Source organism: Geotrypetes seraphini, chromosome 3, assembly GCF_902459505.1.
Source record: "Geotrypetes seraphini chromosome 3, aGeoSer1.1, whole genome shotgun sequence".
Lineage (NCBI taxonomy): Eukaryota > Metazoa > Chordata > Amphibia > Gymnophiona > Dermophiidae > Geotrypetes > Geotrypetes seraphini.
This window is the reverse complement of record NC_047086.1, coordinates 112,750,201-112,774,046: the sequence shown is the minus strand read 5'-3', so window position 1 is coordinate 112,774,046 and position 23,846 is coordinate 112,750,201. Positions and strand designations below refer to the sequence as shown.

The 23,846-nt window shown below is 41.3% G+C and overlaps 1 protein-coding gene across 2 annotated transcripts in view; it reads right to left on the bottom strand.

Moving 5' to 3' along the window:
- The window catches only part of ADGRF5 (adhesion G protein-coupled receptor F5), a 212,342-nt gene that overhangs the window by 30,283 nt on the left and 158,213 nt on the right, over window positions 1–23,846 (bottom strand). For both annotated transcript variants that reach the window (XM_033938407.1, XM_033938409.1), the window contains exons 11-15: window positions 22,462–22,626; window positions 21,190–21,411; window positions 19,125–19,334; window positions 11,681–11,851; window positions 2,332–2,534 (exon numbers count right to left, since the gene is read on the bottom strand). In XM_033938407.1, coding sequence (XP_033794298.1) covers window positions 2,332–2,534; window positions 11,681–11,851; window positions 19,125–19,334; window positions 21,190–21,411; window positions 22,462–22,626 — 971 coding nt within the window. The remainder of the gene's footprint in view (window positions 1–2,331; window positions 2,535–11,680; window positions 11,852–19,124; window positions 19,335–21,189; window positions 21,412–22,461; window positions 22,627–23,846) is intronic.

The following is a 23,846-nucleotide window of genomic DNA, read 5'->3' as shown; positions in this document are numbered from 1 at the left end:
AAAAAAAACAAAGCAGAGGGAGAATAAAGAGCAGCTAGAGATGGAAAGAACAAATCATAAAGGAGAATACCCTTGGTTCTGTTATTTAAAGTCGACTGCACTGACCACTAGGCTGCCCATCTGCTCTGCATGGATGTTTCTGTGGCCATTTTTGTACAAATGATGCCAGAAGATATTTTGTGCCTGCCTTTTTGATATTCATATTTTGAACTTTTTGGAAAATGGCTCTTCATTTTGTACGTCATCAGCATAAGAGCATCTTTCTCGAATATTTTCAGATGGAAAATCCCAATGTTCATCCTGTTCGAAAATGGCTGCAAGATGGCTGGGCTTTTTTGGATGTTATGAGCAGGATGTCCGAATTTTGACTTGGACGTTCTTTTGATAATGCCTCTCCACGAGAGGATTGAAAATACTCTGGCTTGCCTGAAGGGCCCTTTTACTAAAGGGCATTAAGCTCTTAACATGGTTTGTTCATGCCAACATGTTATCAGTAACCTAGATGTTAATTATTTTTCAAAATTATTTTTTGGGAGGATGATGCGTCATGGAAGGAGAGTGGACATGGAAATGTTAATCAGCTAGTGCATTAGAATTAGCATATGCTAACTGGTTAATGCGGGAGGTGGTAAGTGCTCTTGTGTTAATTTTCTGTGGGTACAGCACATTACAAAAATATGGAAAGTGTTTTCAAAAAATTCCACACTGAATCTGGGTGAGAAAGTCTCAGTCGTTTAAAGCTTCTCTTCTACTCAGAGGGAGATTACTGATCTGAAAATCTGATTTATTCCCACAAAAAAGAAAGACTGTGTCAAGTTCAAGGAAATCTGTGACCCATTAACAAAATTTTGCAAAAAGTGAATATTAGTCTTACCCTTGAATCCTGAATGAAAGTTATACACATCTAGGATGGGTGGGAGGGATGGGGGGAGAATATGTACTTTTCTTGTCATATGATTGTCATTTTATATGTCCTGATCATTTATATTATTCTTTGGTCTGTATGAATGTTTCTACATTCTCAGGAAGGGTGGGAAGGGGATATGTACTTACTATATCATTTGTTGAATTTGAGTGCTGTTTATTCTGTTAACTGTATGATAACATGTTGCACTTTGTTGGCTTTCAAAATGAATAAAGATTTTAAAAAATAAAAATAAAAAAGACTGTGGGCTCCTTTTACGAAGGCGAGGTAGTGGTTTAACGTGTGTAATAGCGCGCGCTAAACCGCTGGCCGCGTTAGCCACTACCGCCTCCTTTTGAGCAGGCGGTAGTGTAGGGGTGTTTCCTTATTTGCACCTGAAGGTTAGGCCTCTCTGACATCATCAAGCCTGAACCATTGTCTGCAAGAAATCATTCCAGCCTAAACCTGCAAGAAGAGAAAGAAGAAAACATCTTTGCTGTTTCTGTCTGATGCATTCTGGGTATGTACCAGAACTGTATTCTAGTCAAGGACATCCAGCTATACCTACATGCTCTGCCTATATGAATCTTGGGGGAGTTATGGCTCCTGTGCCTCTTATTTTACAAAGGCGCCTCTGTTCCACAGCCTGTACGAGATTTTATACAGAAAGGCTAAGTTATGTTTCTGGATTGGTTCGGAGAGGTCATCTGACGAGATCAAAGTGAAATGTGCTAATTATAATTTAGTCTATGCTGGGATGTGAGTGAACTTGCATCTTATCATAGGTTTCTAATTGGATGGTGAGAGTAAGGAACTTATCTATCTTTTCAGTTGAGTTAGAGAGGGAATCCTATTGTCTATAGGATAAGGATTTGTAAAGCTACTCTTGGTGATAAACTGTAATAGTTTGCTGCTAATCAGGAATTATTATTATAAGGAATTATTTAGAGTGTATGAATTAGTTTTACTTATTTATCTAGCAAGTGTGTTGTAATAATTATATACTGAGTTTCATATAAGTATTCAGATATTTTGTGAACAATAATTAGTTATTGCTGCTGGCTTATGAACTATATTTTTCTATTTTTATAATAAAAGTATTTCATAACGTCTGGGTCTCTACGTCGTGTAAGTAGGCAAAGCTAGTTGAACCTGGATGCGATATTATGGTCTTCCCTAGAAAACTAACAGGCACGTATTTGTTTATGTAAATGAGTAGTACACCATAAATCTTACTACAGTAGTTTTCCGGCTGGCGCGTGATGAAAAGTCACAAGCGTTAAAGCCACTACTGTGGCTTCGTAAAAGGAGCCCTGTGTTTGCCCTTTTATGTACATGAATCTTCGATTGAACGTTTTTACCCGTTATGAAACTAGATGTCTTGACTTGTGAATTATCGGTAGAAATCATATTATAAAATGGTTTACCTGTGCAGAGGAAAGTAGTGCATTGACTGATGCAGATATGCAGTAGTTTGCAATGATTTGCCATTTGTTGCTACAATTATATTTTAGATTTCCTCCCATTGGCTTGCCAGTATTCACATTGTTTATGAACTGACAAGGCACATTAATTACATCTCCTTGCTTCCCAATTCCTATCTGGTCGTCATTACATCGAACTTCATTAGCTGTTTTGGGCATAAATACATATAAACAAAGAATATGTTACCATTTTTATAGCATTTCAGTTTCATTTTTATGTTAATATTCTAATGCATAAATGCACTCCACCACTACCACAATTCTAAGATTAGCAGAGGTAGATGTGAGTACGTTTGTCTGTTTGTGGCACCCATAATAAAGGCAGAAAGTATAGCGTATGTAGTCGACCCACTGACTTGGGGATTGGCGCTAAGCAGCAGCTTTTGGTACTGTCACTCATATCAGAACATTTTAATTGCCTGCCTTCACTTTCTCTTAGGTTATTCTTCTTTAGTTTGTTCTTTCCATCTCTAGCTTCTCTTTATCCTTCCCCTGCTTGTGTTTCTTTTTTCATCCACTGTGTAGAACACCAATATTTCTATCTTTATTCTCTTTTCTTTCCTGTGCCCTCCAGCTCGCCTTTCCTCCTTTGTGTCCTTTATGTTTATTTCCATCCAGAGCAGGTGCTAGAGCATTTGGCATCTCTCTGCAACCTATAAATTGGCACCCTTTTCCTCATCCTCACCTTGTCTCTCCTCCTCCTAGTTACTGCTGTCATCCGTTTGGAGGTCTGTTCTCACCAATTTTTGTCATTTTGTTCCATCTGCCTTTGGCTCCTTATTAATGCAAGACCATTTCCGGAAGCAGGTAAAAGCATGGCTCTACTTTTAACCCTTAATGGAATAATACCTAGCTAGCCAAAGATACAAGGACTAACATGAGCTATCCATACTGTAGCACACACATGCCAAACACAAGGCCTGGGGGCTGAATCCGGCCCGCCTGGCCGTTTTATGTTGCCTATGGTGACTGTGCCACATCTAAGCGCCAGACCATGCAGCCCCAGTCCCAGTGGCGCTCCAAGCACCTGAACGCGCTGCCCCACTACCAGCGACGTTCCAAGCTCCTCACCACGCTGCCTCAGTACCCATTTTCAGGTAGAAGGACCCAGTCCCAGCTTAAAAGCTAGGTTGGAGCAGGGCGTGCCACACAAGTTCTTGACCGTGCCACAGGTGTCTGAGGGTGAGGAAGGAACTATACTTTTACCAAGACTAAGTATCTTAATAAAAAAATTTGGTCCACGACTTAGCCTGTGTTTTAGATTTCGGCCCCTTATGTGATTGAGTTTGACCTCCCTTCTGTAGCAAAATATGCTTGCCCACTCCTATCATGGCTGGGATCTTTTTTCTGACTTCATGTGCAATTTTTCTTTAAGTGAGTTACCATTATTTTCTATTTAACTCCCGTTATTGCTATTATTGTATTTTATCTGTATCTATGGCCCATCTCCATGAATATGTATGAGATGGATTTGCATGCACTGCCTCCTTGAGATGCAAGTCTATCTCATGCATATTTATTGTGGCTATCCTGAAAACCTGATCTGGCTCTGGCTCTCGAGGACCAGAATTGCCTACCCCTGCCCTAGGCTACTTATTTTGATATTTTCAGGTGTATTGGATTAATACTGTACGTAGCATACTATGCCATAATGTGTACAGTTATTTGAATATTTTTACTATTGCATTTGTCTATTACTAGTATTATTTTTTTCTTGTGTAAACTGCCTTGGGCAAATTAATTCTAATATAAATAAATAAATATATGTACCCTCCATAATGATACCTTGAAGCAATAGCAACAAGTACAACAAAATAAATACCCTGAATGGAAACCTCATCACTAGAACCATGGAAACCCTGAGAGGGAAGTTCTCTAACCGGTGCCTAAACTAATTAGCAAACATCATTTGAAACAGCGCCCAAGTAAAGGATCTGGGTGTCATTGTAGACAATATGATGAAACCTTCCGCCCAATGTGTGGTGGCGGCGGCCAAAAAACAAACAAGATGCTGGGAATTATTAGAAAAGGGATGGTTAACAAAACTAAGAGTGTCATGATGCCCCTGTATCGCACCATGGTGCGATCTCATTTGAAGTATTGTGTTCAATTTTGGTCTCCTTATCTCAAGAAAGATAGAGTGGTGCTAGAAAACATAAGAACATAAGAATTGCCGCTGCTGGGTCAGACCAGTGGTCCATCGTGCCCAGTAGTCCGCTCATTCGGAGGCCTCCAGGTCAAAGACCAATGCTCTAAATGAGTCCAGCCTCACCTGCGAACGTTCCAGTTTAGCAGGAACTTGTGCAACTTTGTCTTGAATCCCTGGAGGGTGTTTTCCCCTATAACAGAGCGTTCCAGTTTTCCACCACTCTCTGGGTGAAGAGGAATTTCCTTACGTTTGTACAGAATCTATCCCCTTTTAACTTTAGAGAGTGCCCTCTCGTTCTCTCTACCTTGGAGAGGGTGAACAACCTGTCTTTATCTACAAAGTCTATTGCCTTCATTATCTTGAATGTTTCTATCATGTCCCCTCTCAGTCTCCTCTTTTCAAGAGAGAAGAGGCCCAGTTTCTCCAATCTCTCACTGTATGGCAACTCCTCCAGCCCCTTAACCATTTTAGTCGTTCTTCTCTGGACCCTTTCGAGTAGTACCATGTCCTTCAAAGAAGAGCAACTAAAATGGTAAAGGGGATGGAACTTCTCTAGTATGAGGAAATACTAAAATGGTTAGGGCTCTTCAGCTTGGAAAAGAGATGGCTGATGGGAGATATGATTGAAGTCTACAAAATCCTGAATGGAGTAGAACGGGTAGAAGTAGATAGATTTTTCACTCCATCAAAAATGACAAAGACTAGGGGACACTCGATGAACTTAGAGCAGGGGTGTCCTATGTCGGTCCTCGAGGGCCGCAATCCAGTCGGGTTTTCAGGATTTCCCCAATGAATATGCATTGAAAGCAGTGCATGCAAATAGATCTCATGCATATTCATTGGGGAAATCCTGAAAGCCCGACTGGATTGCGGCCCTCGAGGACCGACATTGGACACCCCTGACTTAGAGGGAAATACTCTTAAAACCAATAGGAGGAAATTTTTTTCCACTCAGGAGAATAGTTAAGCTCTGGAACGCATTGCCAGCGGATGTGGTAAGAGCGGATAGCGTTGGTTTCAAGAAAGGTTTGGACAAGTTCCTGGAGGAAAAGTCCATAGTCCATTATTGAGAAAGACATGGGGAAGCCACTTCCTGCCCTGTATTGGTAGCATGGAATATTGCTACACCTTGGTTTTTGGTCAGGTACTAGTAACCTGGATTGGCCACCGTGAGAACGGGCTACTGGGCTTGATGGACCATTAGTCTGACCCAGTAAGACTATTCTTATGTTTTTAATAGCTTAAAATTTAAAGCACCTACCGGCACCTAATGAAAAGGTGCTGGAATTGCACCTCTGGAGGCGCCTAACACCACTATGGGTATGGCTAATGCCGGAACTGGCGTTAGGCGCCTAAAAGCACTTACATAGGCGTGATTCACAACAAAGATATACCACCTATATTTCCTGGCGGTGTGACTGTCTATACGGAGCCATTGTGTGATCGGTGGCAGCATTTTAGGCAGCTGCCGATATCGGTGCCATATAGAGAATCCAGACCTGAGTGTCCTGGTGCTCTGTGATTATACCAATTCTTACAATTCCCTTTGCAATAATTATCATTTCCTACCACAGAAATATAGCGTCATTCAAGTTCTTCTCTCTTTTTTTTTAAGTAGGCTTTGGGATTTTTGACTTTAAAATTCCCCCAGTTTCTGGAAAGGGGGCTGTTTCTTCTGATTGTGATTCAAAGTGGTAGAGGGAGACACCTTTTGGAGGGAAACTGTGTTGATATAAATACCAAGCCCAATTGAGTTTCCTTGTCTTTGGCTCAAGCCTCTTTGGCCACTGCACTTTTACTGCAAGGGAAGAGGCTTGGCTTTAACCTCTCTAGCTAATGCCCATCTGACTAAGAGAAAGAGGGTCTCTGGTTAGCTAAACCACTGCATTGGAGAGAATAAGAGGGAATTGCATCTAAGAGTTTTTGCAGCTTGCTGCATTTATAACTAGTAAGGACTGGAATGGGGAACCAATTCAACATACAGTCCTACTAGGAGAAAGGGAAGAAAAGAATAACAAGGTGCATCCTGAAAGAACAGGTAAGGACCGAGAGGAAGATCCCAAGAGAAAGCTCAGGACCCCAACAGATGAGATCCCATCATGGAAAGAACCACCTAACAAGAGCTATGTACCTAAATGCTCAGAGAGCCCTACTACCTAAAAGAGACTCACAGACAGCTTTCCCCTGGAGGAGGGGTCTACGGAGAGAAAAGCTACAAAGACTTTGTAAAGAACCTCTACTCAGTGTGATGGCTTCTTTTCAACATTCATGATGTCTGTCCCACTTACAACCGGGGAGAGGGGTACCATTTCAGGTAAAACACTCCTGTAGACATACATGATGTGTTCTCTTTAAGATCATAAACCTTTCCTGTCACTGGATGAACAAAGTGGCTTCCATCATATTTTTACAAAATGAGAATTGGCAACATGCTTGATGCCCATGTCCAATAGTCACAGTACCCCCCTGAATAAATGACAACACATTGGGGCTCAAAATATCCCCCATATTCTGACTTCTCTGAAACGAGAAAATGATCTTCACATCTTTAAGACATGGCTGGATCTTCAATAGAGCCAGATGAGGGCGAACAGCCCGCTGTAATTGAGGTGGAAGTCTGGAGATCGGGTCACAAATGGGATTGTGTTTTGAGAGTCCCCCTTATTTCTATATTGAAGTAATTCTTCATGGGGATTGCATATGGCACTCTTATATGCCTTATACCAGGGGTGGGCAACTCCGGTCCTCGAGGGCCAGAATCCAGTTGGGCTTTCAGGATTTCCCCAATAAATATGCATTGAAAGCAGTGCATGCAAATAGATCTCATGCATATTCATTGGGGCAATCCTGAAAACCCGACTGGATTCCGGCCCTCGAGGACCAGAGTTGCCCACCCCTGCCTTATATTATGCCTCCCCACCATTTTCGCCCTCCTTTGAACTCATGGGGAGTAGATTTCCACTTTCCCTATTCTGATTTAGCTCTTCTCAGTTTATATCACTACATTCATTTGGGCCCACAAGCTTTATTCCCATTCATGAAATAGTCCCTTATAAAGTATAACATTCCTCCCAAATGTCTGTTTGTTCATCCCTCTGTGCATAATTTGTATAAGGTGTTATTCAACCTCCCTGTGGTGTAGCCTGTGTGAACTGGTTGCAATTCTCCTTCATCACAAATAGATGGCAGTCACAACTACTCCCATTCAGCTTCAATGCAAACAGATAAATGCTGATTTTTAAATCAACTATACATAAAGATTTCTTCTTTTCAAATTCTGTCAGAAACCCACCCACATGGGGAGTTTCATGAGCCAAATGGTTTATTTAAACTTGGATGATGTAGGCAATTGAGACAAGGGAAAGGCACTGTTATCTGAGCTCCCAAATGTCAGATATGGATGTCAAATGTAATCTTTTATGTTTTGTGTTTTTATGTATTTTCTAGTCTATTCTAGGTCCTGGGTTCACCCTCAAAGAGGCAATGGGAAGTAAAATTATGAAACAGCCAGGTGGTGCATAAAAGTATATTTTATAGGACTAGACTTTTAGAGAGAGAGAGAGGAGGCCTGTCTGCCTGGAAGTGGAGGAGGTATCCAGTGGCTGTGCTAAACCTTTTTCTTCACATCAGCTGTTCCTGCGGTCCCTTCCTGATGTCAGTGGGAAGGGCAGAGTCGGAGATAAAATCTTGCCGCTGCCTGCGGTACAATTTGGAGTCGGGGTGGAGCCCTGGTGGAATAGAAGTTATGGTTTGAGACTTTTTCTTCTCTTTTTGAGCTGTTATGAGTATATGATTTGTTCTGATTATGGGGAAGCACAAGGTAAAACCCAAACAGTTACCATCTAGTACCCTGACCCGTCCAGGCCCTATTGAGAAGCATTTGGTATTAACATCTAAACCTTTTCCTCCCTCTCCCATCGCAGGAAATGTATCAGAGGCCTCCTTAAGTTGTGGGGAAAGAATTTCCACAGGTTCACCCGTTTTGAGTTTCTTTCCAGAGGAGACTAATTCTATTGGTGGTCTTCCTGTTGGAGAGAACTTAGTTTCAGACCTTTTACAACAACCACAGTCAGTTGAATTTCCTAGTGGAAATATATCTAATGAGGAAATACCTCAGAATATAACTTTAAAAGATGTATGGACTGTGGTTAAGAGGTCTGAAGCTTTATTACAGGGTTCAGTACAAAAACTTTGTGTTTTTTCAACTCAAGTAGTGTCTAAAATGGAAAGTATGGAAGAAAAAATTAATCATTAGAAGGAGCAATTAAAAAACTCAGAAACTCGGATGGGATTGCTCCATCAAACTAATACCGCAGCAATTAAGGATAGTCTCTGGTTGCATAGGCAATGTGAGATTATGGAAAATCATATGAGGGCTTCTAATTTGAGAATATTGACTTTTTCAAAATGTTCACTGCTTTCTCCTGAGATACTACTTCGAAAATATCTCAAGGAGGTTCTAGAAATGAGCAATGCTGAGACTATTGTATTGAATAGATGTTTCTTTCTCCCAATGAGAAGGTTAGTAAACCAAGAGGGAGGTACATCTGATGAATCTAATCAGAAGAAAGATCCATTAGAAAATTTAACTTTATTCTTGGAAACAACTCAGAATTAAATTTCTGAACATGCTACTCTCTTGGTTATTTTCACCTCTGAGTCTTGTAAAAGTGTTTTGAAAAATTATTTCCTGAAAAAAGATTTCCTGTTTTGCGGGCAGAAACTACAAATGTTTCCAGATGTTGGTAGGGCTACCCAAAATAGGCGGAAACAATTTCTTCAGTACAAAATCTCATGTACTATCATTGGGAGATACTTTTTTTCTAAAGTTTCCTGTAAAATGTTTGGTTACTTATTTAAATATGTCATATGCTTTTTTCCAATCTGATCAGTTGGAAAGATTCCTGTTAAGATAGAAAGACGGATGTTTAAACCAAGATCTAAAAACTTAAAATATGTAATTTACAGGTGTGCTCTTAAATTTTCATTAGGTTTAATATGTTCAAGTATACTTTCTCTCTCTTCCTTGATGTGGACTCATGTTTCTTTAGAATACTGTATGTATAATAAATTGTTATACTTAATAAATTTTTTAAAAAAAGGAATAGGCTTTTACAGATACAGAGTATACAGTTAGATTTAGAACTGCTTCTGTGCTAAGCAGCTAATTATTCTATTAAGTCATGCACGCAACTGACACTATTCTATAATTTGCATGCAAAGCATAGAACTGGGCATAAAGTTCTAGAATTAGATGGTGAGTGGGCCCCATGTTATCAAGTTTCCCTCTATCTGGACAGTGTCTCTGAATATTCAACTATTTCTTGACCACCACTGTCAGTGTTTTAAAAGAAAACTGTCCGGTTACCAATTGAATTTAGGATCAAATTTAAGATCTTAATGTTAGCACATAGAGCATTATTCCAGTTACAGCCTGCTTATCTTTCTAATTTGGTGCTATTCTATGCCCCAGGGTGTTTATTACGATCTGTGAATGACAATAGGGTACTCGTTCCTCATATTTCGAAGGCACATCTTGCATCAACTAGAGATTGTGCATTTTTAAAATTTAGTTCCACGGTTATGAAATAATCTGCCCATAGACTTGAGAAAAGAAGAATCATGTATAAATTTCAAAACACATTTGAAAGCACATTTTTTTCCAATTGGCTTTCTCAACTTAGAATAGAGTTTGGGACTGTGATCTGTAATTTATTGTTTTATTTTAGAATTGTTACTGTTGAGATATTTGCTATGATCTTGTTGAGATATTTTAGGGAAAATTTTTTTTTTTAAACTTTTGTTCTTAATCTTTCCTTTTCTTGATGAATATGAATTGTGTATTGTGAACCGCTTAGATCCTTTTAGGCTGTTTTGCGGTATATAAAGTTCTTAATAAACATAAACATGATATTGTGCATTGGTCAGTCTTTTGTGAAATATTGACTGCCAGGGACAATTTTGGACCTCCATATTCAGTGGTGGCCCCTATCTGGTTGCCAGCACTGAATATCCAAATATTTGGTGGCACCTCGAACTTACCTGGGTATTGCCAAAATTCAGTGTGAATAAATACCTGGGCATAGTTAAGACTACAGCAGGGATCTCAAAGTCCCTCCTTGAGGGACGCAATCCAGTCGGGTTTTCAGGATTTCCCCAATGAATATGCATTGAAAGCAGTGCATGCACATAGATCTCATGCATATTCATTGGGGAAATCCTGAAAACCCGATTGGATTGCGTCCCTCAAGGAGGGACTATTCACCCTTGAGAAGAGAAGACTGAGAGGGGATCTGATAGAGACTTTTAAATTGCTAAAAGGAATTGACATAATGGAGCAAGCTCACTCACCAACAGGGGGAAAGGATGGTGAGCAAGAAACAGCGTTATTCACATTGGCAAATGTAACCCAGTCTCGGACCAGAGGTCATGGCCTGAAGCTGAGAGGGGACACGGCCAAGACAAACGTCAGAAAGTTCTGCTTCACACAGCGAGTGGTGAACGCCTGGAACTCTCTCCCGAAAGAGCTGGTGGAGGAAACCACCGTTCTAGGATTTAAGGGGAAATTGGACGCACATCTTCTTGCAGAAGACATTGAGGGATACGAGTGACATTGTATTCGCCAGGGTGTGCCTGGCTGGACCTCCGCGTGTGCGGAACGCCGGACTAGATGGACCCCGGGTCTGATCCGGTGCAGGCATTTCTTATGTTCTTATGTTCTTATGACTTTGAGACCCCTGGACTACAGTGTATACAGAACTATATTCCCCGTTAGTTATCCAGGCACCGTCATTGGATATCTGCAGTGCCTAGACAACTTTCTGTGTCCACCCTAACTCTACCTCTCAACTGCCCTAGCACTAACTGGAAAGTGTTTCAATGGTCTGCCAAGATATCTATGTACTGTACGTACCACTGAATATCAGAACCTCTCCTACCTACAGGGACATTATAAGACATTTATGGATGTTTGGGAGCCATTGACAAATCTGCAAGGAGTGATTGTTGATTTTGCCGTTTGATCATGCATGTCCAGGGAGGGACGGGAGTTATTTTTAATTAGAGTGCAATTGTTGGATATGTATAAAGGGGGAGGTTGATATATGTTAAGTTCATTTGATCATTCATAACAAATATTCTTACCAGATATTTTTGTCATCGTTATGATAGGACTTCTGACTTCAAATTTATCTTCTGTTATATTGCTGTTATTAAAACGGAAGTATGCCATGAAATTCCCAATGCCTGGGGGACAGGGATTTGGTAGGTAATTTTTTATATAACACATTTGGTTTCCACTTAGCTCCTTCTCATCTATAAAAAAATATCCACAGAAATTTGTATTTGTGATTGCATTTCCAACAACTGTGATATCAGATTGAAACACAACTATCTGACTCGCAGAAAGAAATTGGTTTTCTTAGATCTTTAGGAACCTCATTGTTTATCCTGGTTTCAGGTACTGATTGAGCCTAAAGAGATACCATTGGTGGGGGATAGTTCAGGGTGTCTGGATATGGAATGGGGTGATGGGCATAAGAGCATAGACAGATGGTGAGCTGATAAAGGCTTGTCATTGTCTAGTTGAGCTCTGTCACATAAATTCATTATTGAGCTACTGAAAAATCTGGTATGACTGGAAAATAGCTTGGTTATTGGGATTATATGAAATATGTTAATTGTTTATGTGGCATTTATTTAGGTACAACAACAAAATCTAAATGTGAATCAAAAGAATGATGTGCACGTGGATAATTAATAACTCTGGAGGAAATGACCTCTGAAGCCTCATACAAAATAATTACAACTTAGCTTAACTTGACAGGGGTCATCTGTTTCATTCTATGGCTTCATCAGAGGCTCTTTGTTGCTTGTAAACTGTTTCATTATGAATATGTACCTGCCTAAGGGATCTGGCCAATCGAAGTCCTAGGCCACTCTCAGTGCATCCCAGAATGCACTGGGAGAGAAGCCTAATATTCCAGTTGGCCGAGGGGCCTTAAGTGCCTGGGCCAATCAGGGCCTTAGGCTCCTCCCCATGCATCCCATGATGCACTGGGAAGGAGAAGGCCAGCCATTCAGTATAGGTGGGCCTGCCGCCCAGAGGGAATAAGAATCCCTCCAGCCGGCCAACTAAAAAAACGTACTGGTGGAATCTGGGGGGTCCCAGTAGGAGGGACTGGGCATCCTTCCAAGCAGTGATCTTGGGGGGTGGGGTGGGGTCCAGGCAGGAAGGACTGGGCATCCCTCCTGCCGATGATCTTAGGGAGGTGGGGGATTCCCAACAGGAGGAAGTGAGCATCCATCCTGCCTGGGGATGTATCAGGGTGGTGGTGGCAGGAGGAATTTGGCACTCTCTTGCTGCATGCATTCGGGTGTGGGGGGCCTTCAGGGTTTCCAGCAGGAAGGAGTGGGCATCCCTCCTGCTGGTCATATTTGCAGAGGGGATGGATGGGTTTCCTGCCGTGACTGCTAAACTGATGGCGGCAGGGAGATTTCCTTGCCGCCATCAGTTCAATGGCTACATCTATATGAAATGTAGGCCAGCATTTTACTGGTCTACATTTCAGCCGCCTATCGCGGCCCTAGGGCGATGCCTAGGACCGCCTAGGGCCACTTCCGGTTGAAACCACACCCACATCTAGACTTGAGTAAGCTTAGGCATTTCAAATGTATTTTTTTAATCATATTTTATATTTTAACAGTATTTTTATCTGATGATGTATTTAACGATGTAGTAGTTATGATAGTTGTTTTTACGAAATTGTATTACTAACTGAAATGTTCAGTTTTACTGTTGTGAACCACCCAGAACTGCTGGTGGGGCGGTATATAAGAAAATAAATTATTATTATTATTATTAGGCAGCCCAACGTATCTTTCTAGGTTCGTGAAGACCCCTACAATGTAGACAGCCTGCCACGGGGTGTTTTTTTTTTTTTTAACGTGCATCCTGATTAGCTGGTTAAACAGCATTAGGATGCCTACCGCCACCAACAATCGGGATGCCATTTATAGAATTTGCCCCTTAGTGTCCTGTATCTTGGAACCTAACTTTAGACACTCTTTACTAAATCTACCCCTTAGTCTTGCAGTTTCCAATTTTCCCCCTCAATTATCCAGATTTGGGGAGAAGTTGGTTGCAAATCCAAGGAAATGTTCCTGCACATGAATGTTTCCACTTTAACAGGTAACTGATTCCTGCAGAGCTGGTGTGGTAGAGCAAATCTAGCCTGCAGTCCATTTCCCTTTCACGGTAGTGAAAAAAGTGCAAGAATATTAACTTGATTTTCACATTCTCGGTAGGTTCTTTAGACCAAATTTAAGGACCACATGAAATCAAATTTTCTACTGTTGGAAAATATGTTTTGAAAATGCCATGCTCAATATATACCTCAAACTCCTCACCTCTAATGTATAATCCCTAGCTCCTCAGAAGTACCATCTGGGCTCAAAAGCTTTCACAGCCCTAGGTTTTATGTACTAAATCCTCACTGGAGCCGTTATCAATTTTTACTCACAAACTTTATTTTTAGATTTTTACTTAACAACCCTTCTAGCATATTTCAAGGGTCCTTAGTTTTTAATTGTGGTCTTCTTTTGAGAGAAATAGAAGCCAACATGTTTCACCCACAGAAGGTTTTTTCAAGGCTTATCATCCCTGTTTAAAAAACAAAACTGTTCAGTTTATTTCTATAACGTTTAATATACTACTATCTAATAACTCACTCCTCATGCTAACAGTGTTAGAAAATATATAAGTTTTACTAAAAACATCTCTCTTACCTTAGCAAGCTTTACACCGACATATATGATCACTGAATGTTGATTCAAAATGGCCACGGATTCTTCTCCTCCCTTGTATATACCCACCGGGACCAGTCAGCTGACAGTTGAAGTGGGGAGGTTATCCTTTGATTTTTTTTTTTTTTTTTTTAAATAAATGGAGAGTGCTTAAAAAACCCAGTTCACTAGAACTTTTTTCAAAGTAATGGTAGCTTTAACCTATTTCCTTTATAGCCTCCCAGGCCCAGGCTGCAGTAGATAATGCTAATGCAACTGTCAGCTGACCGGTCCCGGTGGGTATATACAAGGGAAGAGAAGGAGCCATGGCCATTTTGAATCAACATTCAGTGATCATATATGTCGGTGTAAAGCTTGCTAAGGTAAGAGAGATGTTTTTAGTAAAACTTATATATTTTCTAATACTGCTAGCATCAGGAGTGAGTTATTAGATAGATAGTAGTATATTAAACGTTTTAGAAATAAACTAAACAGTTTTGTTTTTTAAACAGGGATGATAAGCCTTGAAAAAACCTTCTGTGGGTGAAACACGTTGCTCCTATTTTCCTCAAAAGAAGACCACAATTAAAAGCTAAGTACCCTTGGAATCAGGGCAGGATTAATTCGTCAAGGGCCCCTAGGCACACAAGTCCACTGGGCCCCCTGTCCCACCCCGCCCCCTTCACCACATCTGCCACGCCCTCATTTATTTACCCATTTTCTTATTTACTTCTTTATTTCCACTTTATTTCTTTTATTTTAAAATTCAAAACAAACAAAGATTACCATACCAGTGCCAGTGTAGTTTTTCTTCTATGCAACCTCCAAACATCTCTAACCAAACCCCCCCCTGGTTCACAGTTATAAGTGCATGGGACAAAGCCACGCCGACATTAGAGAGCAGACAATTGAGCGTAAGACTCCAGTGCACCGCCATAAAAGTTAATTTTAAAGAGCTCCAACAGGGGGTGTGAGGGGGGAACCCCCCCAGTTTATTTAATAGTGTTTGCGCTGCCGTTGGGAGGGGGGTTGGGGTTTGGAACCCCCATTATAGAGGAAACTTAACTTTTCCCCTGTTTTTTAGGGGAAAAGTTATGTCTCCTGTATAATGGGGGTTCCAACACCCAACCCCCCCCCAACGGCAGCGCAAACACTATTAAGTAAACTGGGGGGGTTCCCCCCTCACACCCCCTGTCGGAGCTCTTTAAAATTAACTTTTACGGCAGTGTGCTGCAGTCTTGCACTCAATTGTCTGCTCTTTAATGTCGGTGCGGCTTTGTTCAGCGCGCTTTTGCCCGTCACCATCCCCCCTTCCTTCCTAGAGAAAGAGATCTTCAGTTGGCAGGGCTTTGGGAAGCCCACCAATTTATATTTTGCATTTGGGTAGGAGGCATGGGGCATGACAGAAAAAAATTCAGTGCCCTCCATTTTATTGGACTAATGCATTTCTCAATTAGCTTTCTGAGGTTAAAACTACGCGGTTTCTATATCACATGCATAAAATATTGTTTCCCTCCGATTATCACATATAACATAGACATGCCAAAATAACATCGTCAATCGTCCCTGTTATAATAGGGATAGGGCACAAATTCAATCAATTCAGAAGTACAAACAAGCTTTAAATCATACATTGATGTCAGAAAAGTTCTAAAAGACGATTATCAACTGAAATATATCTTGGCATAAGAAGGCATTGGCAAATAATTGAGTTTTCAGCATTTTCTTAAAATTCATCCTCCCCACACCAAACCGCAGGATACCAGGCAAGGCATTTTGTAGTTGTACTCCAACCACAGATATCATTGATGCTCCGATCCTAGCATGTATAGTCGACATTCTACCCTCAAATTCATCCCATCCAAACTCAATTTCATCCCATTTACATCTCTAAGCTCTCTATTAATAAACGATTATCAACACAGCTACAATAATACTTTATCCTAAAGCAAAAATAAATAAATAAAACAAATATAATTTTTTCTACCTTTGTTGTCTGGTTTCTGCTTTCCTCATCTTCTCATCAATCTCGTACTTCCATCCATTGTCTGCCCTCTCCATCCAGTGTCCGCCCTTTCCTTCTTCCATATGTCATCTTCCCTCTTTCTATTTCCCTTCAATAAACTGTCTATCCTGTGCCCCTTTTCTCCTTTGTGCATGATTCATCTCAGCTTCACCCCTCTCTCCATTTTTCTGGTCTGGCATCTCTATCTCTTTTCCTTCCCTCCCCCATTCCCTAGCATCTCTCTCCTCTCATTCTCTTCTATCTCTACCTCTCCCTCCATTATCTCCTTTCCTTCCTTCCTTTCCCTCCCTCCCATGGTCTGGCATCTCTCTTCCCCCAGACCTCCTTTCCATCTGCTATTTCTTTTCTCACCTCCTTTCTTCTTTAGTGCCAAACAGACAAAAGGTAGGAATGGATCTTTCACATTCAGCTTTCTTAAAGTTTTCTGCCTCCTTCTCAAATCTGTTTACCTTTTCTTCTTCCCTTTCCTTCATGTGCAGTTCATCTCCCCTCTTCCTTGCTCCCTCTCTCTCTTCCCCTTCTATATGCAGACTTTCTCCCTTCCTTCCATGTGCATTTCTCCTCTCCCTGTCCTCCTATCCATATTCCAAATTTCCCTTCTCCCCATTTTTCTCTCTTTCTTTACCCCACCTAGCATCCTCCCTATCTCTTTTCCACCCTCTCCCCAGACACCCAATTTTGGCTAGCCACTGGCTGACGTCCCTCTCCCTGGGCAGGAATCGCACAAAACTTGCAATCTTACCTTCAAATGAAGAGGATCTGGGCCCGGCAATGCGGCAGCGGCAACCCTTTCCTTGCAACTTGCAAGCGGTGCTGCTGGGGCTCCAAGGCTGCCCTCTGATGCGATCCGCCCAGGCGGAAACAGAAAGCTGCGTTAGAGGGGAAGCTATTAGATGAGCAACAAGCATAGCTTGCAAGTTGCAGGAACGGTTTCAGAAATTGTCGCCGCTGCTAAGGGGGGGGGGGGGTGGCAGATTTTCACAGAAGGAGGGCCCAATGTTGTGGCCCATCACTGCCAATCTTTCTGGGGGGAGGCGGCGCTGCCGATCTTTCCTGGGAGGGCCCGGTGCTGCCGAAAGGGAAAAAAAAAATCATCAATCGGAGACCTGTTTGTTTCTTCAGCGGGCCCCCCTGACAACTTCAGGCCCTAGGCACATGCCTCATGGGCCTATTCATTAATCCGGCCCTGCTTGGAATATGCTAGAAATAAAAATATAAAAATAAAGTTTGTGAGTAAAAAATGATAACGGCTCCAGTGAGGAGGTAGTACATAAAGCCTAGGGATGTGAAAGCTTTTGAGCCCAGGTGATATTTCTGAGGAGCTAGGGATTATACATTAGAGGTGAGGAGTTTGAGGTATATATTGAGCTTTATATTGTGGCAGGGAGCCCGGGCAGGGTGATAGAAAGCCTGTGCCAAGCACCCAGCAGGTCCCTATTCCCTCCACCGAACCTAGGTTTAAACCAGAAATATTGCAGTACAGAAAACTACACTTCCCGGAGCTGGAAGAGAGGAACAGCTTAGAGAAAGCCAAGTAGCAAGGATGGAGATTTCCCTGCTGAGGAATTGCCTATGCTAGAAGCCATGCATGGTAACACAGCGTGTAAAGCAGGTCAGAGTTTCAAAGTTATCATTGAGGAAGTTTGCTGTTCTGCTTGCTGACCTTGGGTAATTTTCTCTGGGCTGAAACCTGAGCCCAGGGCACCTGAGTAATGCCGGCTGAAATGGACTCAGCTGAATGAACGGTATAAGGAAAACCAGAAGTTTCCTGCATTCTGTGGGACATTAAGAGAAGCTGGGGTTTTGAATGTTTTCCTCTCAAATATGTGAGCTGGGGTTTTTGAGGGAGAAAACCAGCAGTATTGTGGCAGTTATTTTTGCCTTTTGTGGTCTTTCTATGTTTTCTGCTTGGAACTTGTGTGACCCAGGGAAGTGGTTACAAAACTTGAACTGGACTTTCTAAAGTAAAAAGACCGTGAGAATTATGCTGGTTTTTCTTTTGGGTATATTTTAAACCCGAACTGGTTTTCTTCAAGGCTGCTTATTTTGCTGGACTGTTCATAAGAGACTGTAGCAATAAGACCTCCGGGAGTGGAGTTGGGGGGGGGAGGGTTCTTTATTCAGCATTACATTTCTTGCTGGGAAACCGCCTGACCCACAGGTCTAGGGCGGGGCTGCTCCCTCAGCACTGCACAGGGAAAAACCCTGGTTTTGAATGTGAGGGTTTTTTTTTCTTTTTCTGATTTGGTAAAGTTTATAAGAAGTGCCAAAGCTTGAATACCGGGTCCTGTTTATTAACTTTGCTTAGCCTGGAGGCACTCCAACTGTTTTGTTATATTTGCTCGATTATGCCATCTGACATGACTGTGAATTGAATTATTATTTCCAATTAAAGGAAACATTGGCTTTGTTTTTGGAACTCAGTGCGGTTTGGTTCCTTTTGGCACGAAGTGAAAAGCTTAGCAGGAATACACCAGTGGGCTTGGGAACCACTGGCAGGATCTGAGTCACAAACAAACTTTATTCTTTGTGGCACGGGGCCCCGGGTAGGTCACACCGGCCTAGCCCAAGCGTCCCTGCCACAATATATATCTTGGTGAGAGTTTGATTGGTAATCCTCACAAGAACATTTATATATAAAAATTTAGTGCCGTTTGGATAAATTGAAAATGCCATGGCCACATCGCCGTATAGGGAAGATTTTGATTCATATGATCCCAGAGAGAAAATGACAAGGTCGGTATATTCAAACAATCATATATTCTATATTATCCTTACCTATATCATGTGGAATATGGTTAATATTTATTTTAACTTCGTAGTCTCCTCTTCTGACGCAACATCTGATTTTTCTTGATTCATCACATTTAAACATGCCATTGCTTGGGTAAACTATGATTTCATTTTGCAATGGCAATGGAAAAACCAAAATAGTTGTGTCAGCAAAATTGCTTATTATAGCCTGTGATACACTGCATTGATATGTACCTGGAAGATACAGAAGTTGAAATTAATATTACAGTAAAAACACAGATATATTTATTGTCAGGTGGCATTTAAGTGTTCGTAAACACAATCACCAAAAATTATTCATCCCAAAAAAGCCACTGAAAGGACCTACACTTCTCCCTCGTCATTCGCGGGGGATACGGGCAGAGCCAGACTGCGAATGCCGAAAAACTGCGATTATCCGGCTCTGACCCACCCTCACCTCCCTGCCGCCTTCCCGGCCTTACCTGGTGGTCTAGAGGGCTTTCAGGGCAGGAGCAATCTTTCTACGCTCCTGCCCCGTGCAGATCGCCATCAGGAAATGGATGTAGGGAGTGGATGTAGATCGTGTTTATGGGGGTGCCTTAGAATGACTAAGGTTGAAGCAGGCATGGCTAATGCTGGAAACTACCTTAGGTGTCCTTAGGTACTTCTATAGACGCAATTCACATCAAACACAGGCACCAGACATGTAGGCCTTGAAAACCTGACCTACATTTCTGGCACCTGTGTTTGAGGTAGGAGCGATTCTATAAACGGCATTGTTGCATGACTGACACGCGATCAGAGGCCATTTTATAGGCAGCCACCGATACCGGCACCATTTGTAGAATTTGGCCCTATGTGTGTGTCTTGGGATGGGGATTTGTGGGTATGTGTTGCTATGTGTAGGTGGGTTGGTATACTTGTGTATATGTGTCTGAGGGGCAAAGGGTATGTATGTTTCTTTCTCTTGGGGCAAAATATGTGTGTCTTAATCTTAAGGTAGAGTAAGGTGTGTATGATATGTATAATCTTTCTTTCTCTCTCTCCCTCCAAGTATCTATGTCTATATCTTTCAATACATACATACATACATATACATATCTAAAACTGCAAGTGCCCAAAAGGTACTTACTTATAACATAAGAACATAAGAAGTACCTCTGCTGGGTCAGACCAGAGGTCCATCATGCCCAGCAGTCCGCTCACACGGGGGCCCACCAGGTCCAGGACCTGTATAGTAACCCTCTATCTATACCCTTCTATTGCCTTTTCCTTCAGAAAATTGTCCAAACCCTTCTTGAACTCCAGTACCGTACCTTGTCCTATCACACCCTCTGGAAGTGCATTCCAGGTATCCACCACCCATTGGGTGAAGAAGAACTTCCTAGCATTGGTTCTGAATCTGTCCCCTCTTAATTTTTCCGAATGGCCTCTTGTTCTTGTAGTTTTCGAAAGTTTGAAGAATCTGTCCCTCTCCACTTTCTCTATGCCCTTCAAGATCTTGTAAGTCTCTATCATGTCCCCTCTAAGTCTCTGCTTCTCCAGGGAAAAGAGCCCCAGTTTCTCCAATCTTTCGGCATATGAAAGATCTTCCATACCTTATTAGATTTTTATTGACAAACATTTCTTGTTTTTTAAAGATATAATTAGTCCATACTTGAGGCTGAAATTTTGCAGAATTATGAAGTTGATATCCCTCTATTTCGTGGTTTAAATAAGGCACACCCCCCACTTTTGGTACCTTTTCACTCATGTCTGTGTGAATGGCTGTGGCTAGTGAAAGGGTAAGGCAGGTTAGAGGAGGTGTGATGTGTTGTGGTGCAGAATGGTGAATGGATGATGTATGGGGATATATGACAAGTGAGGGGTGTAGGATGTTTTGTACAGCCCACAGTACAGATGGACAATGGACAAATAGCTTGCACTATTGCATATATATGGTTTGTTGGAGATGGGGGTCCTGCTTTGATCACCAATATAATTCATGAATTCTAGCTGAAGTTTGTTGGTATGTTCAAAAGGTATGCTACCTGACTTCCACTTATAACACATTAGCAAAGCAGCTGTAAATGGATTCAAATGTTCTTACCATTCCAGTCCATTGATGCAGTTACATTAAGCACAGTGGTAGGATGAGTCTTGCTGATTGGACTGTAGTATTTCTGATCCACCAGTTTCACTTCTTTCGTTATTTCATTTATGATTTCCCAACTGATGTTGACAGCATTGGTGACATCACTGGTGCATGTTAAGGAAAAACGTTCTCCCACAGAAAACTGATGCCGATTGTTTGAACTTATTGTTATATTTGCTGTGTAATGTGTGAAAAGGGTTAGAATATTTTAATAAACAAATCAGTTCAAATTGCTCAAACAAGGAATGAAAAATAATGTTGATAAAGCATACAAGTGAGTAATGTCATACAACAGTGACAGGATGGAAGTTCTCTCCCAGATCTCAATACTGTAGGCCATTATATTTGAAGCCCTATTCCCTGATTACACCTGCAAATTCTAGCATTGTACACATGTAGATTGCATACCCATGTTAAGCTCAACTTTAGAAAATCAGTATTTACTTGTGTAAATCTCCATTACAATTTTTTTTTATTAGTTTGGGAGGGGGGGGGAAAAGTTCTTTTGTTGGTTACTGGTATTTCCTACAGATTTAAAAAAATATATACCTTAAAAAAACCTTTATATATACCTTTAAAAAAAAACACCTTCTCTCACACCTTCTCTCTCACCAAGCAGTCCTATGGGGCAAAGACCTAGACCAACTGCTTTCGCCCACTGCATACGGGGAATTCAGGAAACGCCTAAAAACATACCTATTCCAGAAATACCTAAACAATTGACCCGCTCTCACTCTCCCTCCCCCCTCCCTATTCCACCTGAACTTACAGCACTGTTATAAATATAATCTGTTATCTTCATCTTATCGTAACTTTACGTTGCTATTTATCCCCAACAGGTCCTGTCGGACATTACCTACTAAAATGTACATATTACATTTTCGCTCAGCAAATTGTATTTCTATACTATTGCCTCCTGAGGTCTCTGATCTCTGTATTTCCTCTGAATATCTACTTATTGTATTTCGCTGAATGTCCAGCACTCTTGATTGTAAACCGCCTAGAAGTCGCAAGATTGTGGCGGTACAGAAGAATAAAGTTATTATTATTATTATATGTATTGCTATTTGAATATTTTTACTGCTGTAATTGTCTATATCCAGCTTATTCTTGCTCTACGTCGACATGGCTGAATTTCTTCAAAAAGGCTTTTATAAATCCTAATAAATAAACAGATAAATACTAATCACCATACAAAGTGCAAACAAGTCTTAAAACCATTCTTACCATTTCGGTAAAATTTCACTTTAATTTGTTTAGAGGTTTTTAAATTGTTTCCTGCTTTAATCTCGCATCCATAAGTTGTTTCTTCTCCAGATCTTTCAGGTGGGCATTGCTTCTCAGTTGCACGAAGTGTGTATGTAAAACAGCTTGAAGTGTTACCTGGGGTTCCTAGAATGAAATAGGTGTTTGTTCAGATATGAAATATACACAGTCAGGTTTAAGAAGAGAGGATAAAAGGAAGGCTGTTGAAATGATACCCAAAGAACTCCCAAACTGGAGTGTTTTCTTCAGTACCTAACTTTCACACATTTCACTTTGTATGAGAATGAATTACTGTGTAGCGAAGCCAGAAGCAGCATTTAGAGAGGGCTGCCAGTTTCCTTTGCTGCTCTCTGTTTTCTATTATAATGAAAGCATTCTGAAATTCAGCATCTTTCCACTTCTCTCCTACCTAGTGCTTTCACTCGGCGATTGCTCCGGACCACCACTTTGTCTGTATCTCAGTTTAATTTTTCCATTGGTTGTCTTCAAGATCCCATCTTCTCTACTCAACGATTCTCTCTGCCTCGGTGGTATTCACTTCTAGACCACGAGAGCTGCCTCTAGGGCAGAATTTCAGGATATCGCTTAATAAATATGCATGGCAAGATTTCCATGCATATTCATTAGGGATATCCTGCAAAACCTGAGCTATTGGTGGCCCTTGAGAACTGGGAGTGAATACCACTGTTCTACCCATTTCAGCTTTGCTGCACCATTGTCTCCATTCCCTTGTAGACACATTCATTATTCTCAGTTACAATCTGATTTTTCCTCAACTGCTAAAGTTTGACACGAGTGCTTATACCAGCCTACAATTAGATATGCCAATGTAGACTTACTCTAGTATTCTCTAATGGCAGTTTGATGCTTAGGGCCAGATTCCATAGGCACCTAGAAAAGAGGCACCTACCGCAAGTCAATCAAAGTTATTATGTGGATTACTGTATAAGGCCTGGATCATTGGCACCCTATGTGGATTACTGTATATTTCCTATGTGTTGGATTGAATAAACGTCTGCATCAGCAACATCTATTCCACAGTATCATTAATTTGGTTTTAATCAAAGTTAGGATCCATTTGTAGAATTGCACCTAATGGCACCTAAATCAACTTAGGCACCAGTAGACATCATAATGTTAGGTGCTGGTGTATTAAGCTAGGGTTTTTTTGGGGGGGCCTAAAATACCGATGCCTAAGGTAGATGTCTACTAGCGCCTAACTCAATCTGCACCCAAACTCTGCCCCTACCCTTGCATACTTTCCGTGTAGGTGCCTACTGCAAGGCAACAGGCACCTACCGAGGCATTTATCAGCTAATTAACCCTCCTTTACTAAGCCGTGGTAG